The following is a 9310-nucleotide window of genomic DNA, read 5'->3' on the forward strand; positions in this document are numbered from 1 at the left end:
GCATGGCTGTGTTTCAGTTTTTAGGGTTTTTAAAGATGATAATGGATTCATTATGATTTGAGTAGTGGCCTATCCATTCAATACTCCATCACATTTCTCATCACCTTCTCCATTGTTGCAGGCAAATTCCGCAGGGAATTCCACAGATCCTACTTCAAGTGCTTCTGCTGCTGCCTCTCAGCACCACCAGCAGAACAGAATGGCACATCCTTCGCTCCGATCGGCAGCTCCCGAGCGGGCACCACCCGGACCATTGTGAGACGTAACGACTCCTGCGTGAGTTACAGACTTACCCATCTCTCCCCATCGAACCACAACTTACATCGAGACTGTGTGAGGAATTCCAATACATCTTTCATTGAGCAAATAAACGGTAACCGACGACCGAAGGTCCGGGATGATTCGCTCAGTGAATCCGCTACGAGATTCACCCTAACTACCGACGGTAGAGATTGACAGTTAGGCAAGAACTTTCTTGTCTGCTACAACGATATAAGAAAAGACGGTATCGAAAGTTACATAGCTAGAAGCACGAACAGCATCGACTGTAAGCCGCACTACGATTGCTTCAAAGGTGCTGGTACGAGCGGAGGGTGTGAGTTTGGTAAGAAGAAGATCGATTTCATGGACGAACGACACAGCGACACCTATGCGGATTACAGAGAGGACGAGTCGAAAGAACTGTTCACTCTGCACGACGAATGCAAAAACGGGTTTAAATTTAAGTTCAACCGTAGTTTAAATAGTTGTCAGATTAAAAATAAGAGAAAAATTAATACCGTGTACTAGATTAAGTAGGATTAGACCATGAACAAGTTAGATCTGGCTTTTTTTGGAACATGAATATTTTGGAATAATCATAAATTAATTTGAATTCTTTAATTTAGTGTAACCGGTGAAAAAGACTGTTAATAACAACGATAGATGTAGTGCTGAATATGGAGAAAATACTAAGGTACTTGGTAATACAGGTAAATCATGTACATCAGAATCCAAAATCACATCATTAACCCTTCTTTGCATAATGGTGGAAATCTCCATCATAACATTGAATGTCCAAAAAATATATAAAAAACCAAGTTCACTTTAAGTTGATCGTGTCTGGATACCTGTTTGATGTCCATTGCAAAAAACAAAACATGGGTGTCAAATTTAATTTTTTAACAAGCTGAAAAAGCTGATAATCCAATTGAAATAACTCAACACAGTAACAGCAGCTACTAAAAATACAATGTGTAGAAACGCTGTTTGCATTTAGATGCATAAACAACATACGCCGTTTCCGTGGACTTAACTATGTTTGTAAACATAATCGATTATAACTAGCTAGTTAACCCGTACGGGTTTGCGTGTTGGGCAGCTGTTTGCTTGTATTAAGTACTTGCGAGCATTTTGGGTACACAAAGTGAATAATATAAGTGTCACTAATTTTTACCCGTGACTTCGCTTGTACGACCTGGAGATTGAAATACTGCATGTAAGTAAAATTTCATATTTTATTTAACACGTTGGGCCTGGCGCCAGTCCCTGGGGACCGGCAGCGAATTTGCCGTGTGGCCGGCGCCGGTCCCTAGGGACCAGCAGCGAACTTTCCGTGTGGTCAGCGTCGGCCCCTGGGGACCGGCACTAGAATTTTCCGTGTGGCCAGCGTCGGACATATTCAATGTGATGGGCAATAACTATTTCCAAAAAAAAACTAAATTCAATTTTCTTTTTACGAACAATCTGTACACTTCGATAGGTCTTTTGTAACTGATCACCTCTCGAAAATACGTACATCATACGAAAATATGGAATAAAATCACACTTACATTACACATACACCTAAAAAACGTCCAAAATAGCGCGACAAAGAATTCTTTATCTCATTAGTACTAAAGTAATCTCTTGGCGATAGCATACAACATTGTATCTCTCGCCGGCTGCCGGCTGAACGGAAAGGACAGCAAATTCGGCGCCGGGCTCAACGTGCTAATGTTTGAATAAGCCGTAAAGACAAATAAACTCACTTATACATTTATAATATTAGTATGAACAGATTTATTTTAAAATGTAATATTTTATATTTATATTTTTAACCTACCTGCCATAATACTTTTAACTGTACGAAGAGAAAAAAGTCAAACGGAGGAGGTAAATTACAAACAAAAACAAGGTTTATTTACAATAATATAATTTCAGTAATAACAGTCACTTAAATGAAAACCTAACCTTTCTAAATTTTACAAAAAAGTAATTTGCTTGGGCACCTTTGTCCCATTCGTGTTTCAACAACACAGTTGTCTGTTGTGTGTTTGCACAACTGTATTTCAATTTGAAGGGTGAGATATGGCAGTGAATTTACAAGGTACAAAGGAATAACACCTGAGTCCTCAGGAATGGCAACGCATGGGGGGTATCATGGGCGAAACAGTATACTCTGTTATGTCCATGATACTGCTCATGTCTATAGGCGACGGTTACCACTTTCCATCTGGTGGGATGTCAGCTTGTTTGCCATTCTAAATTACATAAAAAAATTATATGTTTATAATATATTAAATATTACTTCATTTTTTCTCTATTCAATAATGCACCGCCTACTATTTTCTCGATTTACAAAGGAATAACACCTGAGTCCTCAGGAATGACAACGCATGAAGGGTATCATGAGCGAAACAGTATACTCTGTTACGTTCATGGTACTGCTCATGTCTATAGGCGACGGTTACCACTTTCCATCAGGTGGGCCGTCAGCTTGTTTGCCATTCTAAGTTGTATAAAAAAAATTTTGCCCAATGACTGACTGATAGAGAACACCGTCCGGTGTCAAGTCCGCCAAATATACATAAAATTTCAATGAGCATTAAAATTTTAATGAAATTAAATAAATAAATAGTTTTAGCATTCATATCACGTAATTTGCATTATATTATAATATATTATAATTGCAAATAGCATTTGGCATTCCATTGTGTCTGCCTACCCTAATGGGAGACAGGCGTGACAGATATGTATGTATGTATGTATCACGTAATAAAATACACCGTCAAATCGAGACTCCCGTTTGGAATTCGTCTAAAAAATATCCCTTATTATTGATCCTTAAACATAAAAGACAGTCCCTGTAGATGTTTCTAATGCTATCAATATAGTTAATTAAGAGGGATGCTTATTTAAATAAAATTTGTTAGCATTCATATCTAAGGTACTTTCCTACTTTCTAGCCCCTACCTTCCTCCACCTTATAAATCAGAGTTTCTCAAAGTTGCTCCCAAATTTATGACGGCCACCGCCCACAGTGTGAATCAATTACTTTCTAGCGCTCCTTAAAATATTTATTGCATGTTTAAAAATCGTTCGAATTGCAAACATTACTTTTTCTTTATTATTTTTTCTTGCTATCTTCTTGACGGTTACTTCGGAGCGTTTATTTCAGTATTAGGAAAACTAATTAAATATATCACCGCTAGATGGCGTATTAAGATAAAGCAGATACCGGATTTTAAATTAGACCTTTAGGAGTATAATTGTGAATAATGCATCATTTCTGTGGCCCCTTAACACAAGTTATAGTATATTGCTAGCAATAGGACCGGTAGCCCGCATTACTAACAATATCTTCTTTTCCCCCGTTCACAGGGGTCAATACCACCCACTTGGTCATCGTCACCTTTCATCCCTCACTGATGCCCCGCTAGCGTGTACCGATCGCGCAGGCAGGGTTACCATTGCATTATCACCCATAAAAAAAATACCGCCAACTTTGAGAACCATTGCTATAAATAAATAGACAGATTAGATGGATAATCCCAAGAATATGTTTAGTTAGGCGCTGTATAAACACTATGTCGTTTTCGTGCTTAATACTAAATTCGTGTACCTTCATTACAAGAAACTACGTACATACCAAATAAAAAAATAAGCTTATTTATAAGCTGATATGATATTCATATATGTACGCAAAAAGAATTGTTAAAAAGGAAAAAATATATTATATTACTAGTTTTTACTCGTGAGTCTGTCTGCGTAATCGGAATATATTGGTTGAACGAAATAAAAAGCATCCTCCTCCATTCTAACCGAGTAACAATAACAAATTTAATTACGAACATTCGATAAACGAAACATTTCGTTTTGAATTTAGAACACATGACATGTTTATTACGTCACAACAAGCACCAAAAAAAATGGCGGTTCTAATAAACAAAATCTCATTTTGTTCGAATGAACATCGAATAATCTTTTAATTGCAAAAACAAATTATCAAAATTTATTCGGAAATAGATGAACCGGCGAAATTTGTAACATCAACGCCATCTATTAAATGTAATCAGAAGTAGTGTTTCTCCCTCGTACGAGGAATGAGATGACCTGATTATATAATTCATACAAAATTACCTATTTTAAATTTTGGGATTTTCTCGACTTTTTTTAAACAAACCCTGTATTCATGGTAATCGTAGAATAAATTGTTCATACGTCTTTGTTTATTTTTGTATTTCTGGTACAATAATGAGTAAAATAAATAAATAAATAAAACGAACAAGAATGCATTCAAATCGGACTAGCCATTTTTTAATTTTCGTGATACTAACAAACAGCAATTGTTTTTTATATATATATAGATTAGCGAATATTTTATTTGCCAACTTGAAACATACAGATTCTTTGAACAGAGTTGCCAGATTCGGTTGTTATTTTTGTCCAAATGTCAAGAAAATCTACACTAAAAGGATTTCGTTCACTTTTATCCAATCACATACTTGTGTTGTTAGTTTTTACCACGTTTTCCAATGTAACCACTATGTAAATAATAAAAAAAAACCTTATTTATCTCCTCATATCAGCCTTTAACTGTCCACTGATGAACATAAGTCTCCTCTTACTAATTTACCAATAGTTGCCACGCTTGGCAGGCGAATTGGCAACCGCAGTTAGGCTTTGAATATGTTTGAAGAGAGACGCTGCTTGCCTTCCATCGCCCTCTCTTAGCCGCCTCATACGACACCCACGGGAAAGGAAGGGGTGGCCTATTCTATGCCGGGACCACACAGCATACGGCTTTTTTACCTCATGTTGCATACACCCATTTCTTTTTTCTCCAAAATATTCTTTAACAATGTTATTTCTACAAAACATTCCAAAGTCATATTTAAACATATTTACCCGAAATTGTGAAAAAAATATACAACCTGGCAATACTGTGTTTAATATTGATTTATCTATACATGATACGATTAACATAAGATTGACGTGTGTCCTCGAAACCTGAAGAATTCCGGAATGTTTCTACCGAATACCAGAATGATTCCGCGTCTTTAGTATAGTAAAAGACTAAAATACCCTTCATTCCTTATACATGTTACTATCTAGTCAAACAGCAGAAATTTACTTTTATGTTAGAACGTAGTCTCTTTTAAAATAATCAATAAAAAATATAGAACACTAGGGTTCTTCAAAACAGGAGTAAAGAGGTTTTTTTTTTTACAACTTAGAATGGCAAACAAGCTGACCACTTTTCATCAGGTGGGCACCTGATGAAAAGTGGTAACCGTCGCTCTGGTAACTGAGTATACTGTTTCGCCCATGATACTCCCATGCGTTGCCATTCCTGAGGACTCAGGTGTTATTCCTCTGTACCCTGTAAATTCACTGCCATATTCCACCCTTCTGTCGGCACTCACGGAGTGCCACTGTTTTTATTTAATTTTTTTTTAATTAACAAAATAAACCACGAAAGTCTATAAAGTTTTAACACAACTGGCCTTTCCATAAACGTGTAATGTTTGCTTTCTCAACTGAACCACAACCCAATACACCCAGGTACGATTTTATTTAGAAAACTTCATTTTCAAAATTCTCAACGGGAATCGAACACAAAATCTCAATTCAAAGCAACGTACCTCAAACTTTCGAGTAATAACCACCAAAGTAGATACCAGAATATTCTAGAATATTCCACCTGGAATCCGATGAGACTTGCTCTTTATCTACATCCGAAATGATATACTAGACTTGGAAATGACAGAATAATATTAGGGGTCATAAATTTTATGCGCAAAGTCGGTTTTTCTCATAAAATGTTCGAATAACGTCCGTTAGAATTGATATAGGTATTTAAATATGATACTATAAACATCGATAATATATAATCTCTAGATACACAATCAAATACTAAAAAGTAGTGTAAAATTTGATTTAAATAGAACGCATTTAAATCAAATTTTACACTTATTTATTTCTAACTAACCAAAAAATTTGGTAGTCAGAAATCTACTTACACATTTTGTAAATTTTTTTTGTAATTTAAAACGTCAAACGAGCTAACGGCTTCCTACATAGAAGATGGTGACTGTCGCCTACTCACGTGAACTGTACCGTGGACATAACAGATATTCTATCGCCCATGATACACCTCATGTAATGCCATTCCCGAGAAATAAGGCCTCTGTATCCTGTAATTTCACTGCCATATCCCACCCTTCTAAACACAGCCATGCAAACACAATTGTTTCATGCCATGAACACGAATGGAACAGAAGTACCCAAGCAAAGAAAGTGTCTTTTAAAAAAAATCTCTTTCTAGTAACTAGACATATAGTTTCTTTTTACCACTTCTATTTTTTACTAAGGTTTTTTTTTCTAATTTAAATTCAAAATAGTTTAAATTACTTTTGTATGAGTTTATGAATCTTGGTTTATTTTAATATCAATGAAAAACATTATTTTAGTGGTCATATCTTGGAAATATATTTATAGTTGTGTACTAAAATGAGAGATATTCGTCTGACGACGGAGCAAATATATAACTAACTAGCAGCCAGGGCCCGGCTTTGCACTGTTTTTTAAATGAAATATATATTACGTTACTTGTTGACAATGTAGATTTATACATGTGTAAGAATTTTTAAATATCTGTGAAATAAATAATAAAAATAATGAAAATATATTAATCTGATTTTTTTTAATGGGTGATAATAGAATGGCAACCCCGTCTGCGCTAACGGTATACGCAGGCGGGGCAACAGTGAAGGGTGATAGGTCAAGATAAAGCAGGTCAGTTAACCCATCGTGACGAATTCAACAAGAATTGTTCACGATGGTTTCCAGGGGGAACTACGTGGAGATCGACCTAATAGGGCATATTGCTAACAATGGCGAAATGGCAAAATATCGTAAAATAAATAGCCCATGTCCTTCCTCACGGTTTAGTGGTTTTGATGTAACAGACACATTTCCCTTCACTGCTCTGCTCCTATTGATCGTAGCGTGATGAAAAGTATACTATAACCTGTCCAAGAGTATGAAGAATAATTGTACCAAGTTTCGTTAAAATCCGTTGAATAGTTTTTGTTTCTATAACGAACATACAGACAGACAGACAAAAATTTTACTGATTGCATTTTCGGCATCAGTATCGATCACTAATCACCCGCTGATAGTTATTTTGGAAATATATTTCATGTACAGAATTGACCTCTCTACAGATTTATTATAAGTATAGACAATACGTCAAGATACATTTTATGCGTAAGTAAATAAAATACTGATAAAAAAAATGAGTCTGCTAATTTGAGAATTAGCTGACCAAAAGTTGAACGGTTTTTGAAGCTCGATGCTCTATCTATATAATCTAAGTTACTATAGTATTTTATTTAGTCTCCGAACCCAATTCTTATAAATATTTTATATATCAGAAAGTGAGTTTGTTTGTCACATCTCGGTACCTTAACAATTTAAACAATCTCTATGAACTCGTACACTTATTACATGGAATGAAGAAGGACATATAATTTATATATTTATTTAATTTTTAAATCAAAATAATTAACTTTTTCACAATTGACGACGGTATACTTTTTTCATTTCAAAATCTTAATTTAATTATCATATAAATGCATTAAATATCAGTAAAGAGTTACGAAATAAATTCAAATCCAAAAAAAAAATTGTACATAATTAAGTATTAAATAAGTAAGATTACTTGAATTGCTTATTCTATGCTATTTGTAATTTCTAATTAGAATTACATGAATTGTATGTATTTGAAATTTATTTTAACCATTTAAGCGGCTGTAATGTAGAAACGCCTAAGGGATTTATTACACTGTCCAATATATAGGATCATTTATGAAGTTTTCGTACTATTTGTTTTAGAAACAGTTGACCTGTTTTTGAGGCTCGATGCACTATCTATATAATCTAAGGTTTTATTATATTCGTTAAACGTGTATATATATATATATATATATATATATATATATATATATATACGTATTTACAATCACTATTGAACTGTAATTTTTTTTTAATTTAGTGCAGTGTGCAGGCTGTTATCTGTTGAGAAGAGCCCGCAAGAAACTCAACAGTTACTCTTTTAACATTAATCTGTTAACATTATGTGTATTGATTTATATAATCTTTCTTGTGTGTATATATATATATATATATATATATATATATATATATATATATATATATATATATATATATATATATATATATATATATATGTCTACGTTTTTAATTATGATTTTGGGAATAAAGATTTTAGTGATAAATATATGATGATAAATACTTTTTTTTTTAATATATAGTTACATTACTTTTATGTATTAACCTGTACTTTTTTCTGTTGTTAGATTTCATTTATTACTGGCTTTAATAGTTTGTGTTAAATTAAAATTACTTACTTACCCTCTTATTATTAAAATTTTAAACCTTCAAACCTGCTTTTATTATCACAGTGTTTTGTCACTTTCATTCAAATTGAGAATGTGGCACACAAGAAAGAGACAAAACAGTTCAATAGCTAGAATAGGTTTACGAGGGGTTAGTCTATAAAATTACTTTAGTCTTTTGGGTAGGTAGATAAGAAAAAAACATTGTAACATCTTTTACTTTTATAATATTGTCTGTTATTACTTCTAGTAGACACTGTGACAGTAAAATATTATATGATCCTACATATTTGACGATGCAATAAATCCTTAAGATTAAATATTTTGTATCGATTGTGAAAAAAAAATTTCTTCAGCACTCTGTTAATATGAACATATTGTAGACGAGAAACATGTAAATTTATTTATCGCTTTTTAGTACTAAAACGCGGGGTTCGACAAAACCAGAGGCAGACTTTGTACAAAAGTCATTTGCTTGGACACCTCTGTCTCATTCGTGTTTCTACCGTGAAGCAGTTGTGTTTGCATGGCTGTGTTTTGGTTTGAACGATGAGATATGGCAGTAAATTTACAGAGTACAGAGAAATAACATCTGAGTCCTCAGGAATGGCAACGCATGGGAGGTATCATAAGCGAAACAGTATACT

The 9310-nt window shown here is 34.0% G+C and overlaps 1 protein-coding gene across 1 annotated transcript in view; it reads left to right on the plus strand.

Annotated features, from left to right (window-relative positions):
* Positions 1-8245, plus strand: part of LOC113511273 (orexin/Hypocretin receptor type 1-like) — a 153385-nt gene extending 145140 nt beyond the window's left edge. Inside the window, exon 8 of the mRNA XM_026894891.3 lies at positions 122-8245. Coding sequence (XP_026750692.3) covers positions 122-456 — 335 coding nt within the window. The 3' untranslated portion in view covers positions 457-8245. The remainder of the gene's footprint in view (positions 1-121) is intronic.
* The last annotated feature ends 1065 nt before the right edge of the window (positions 8246-9310 follow it).

This window comes from Galleria mellonella, unplaced genomic scaffold (genome assembly GCF_026898425.1).
Source record: "Galleria mellonella isolate WM207_F2 unplaced genomic scaffold, CSIRO_AGI_GalMel_v1 utg109, whole genome shotgun sequence".
In the NCBI taxonomy this organism is placed as follows: domain Eukaryota; kingdom Metazoa; phylum Arthropoda; class Insecta; order Lepidoptera; family Pyralidae; genus Galleria; species Galleria mellonella.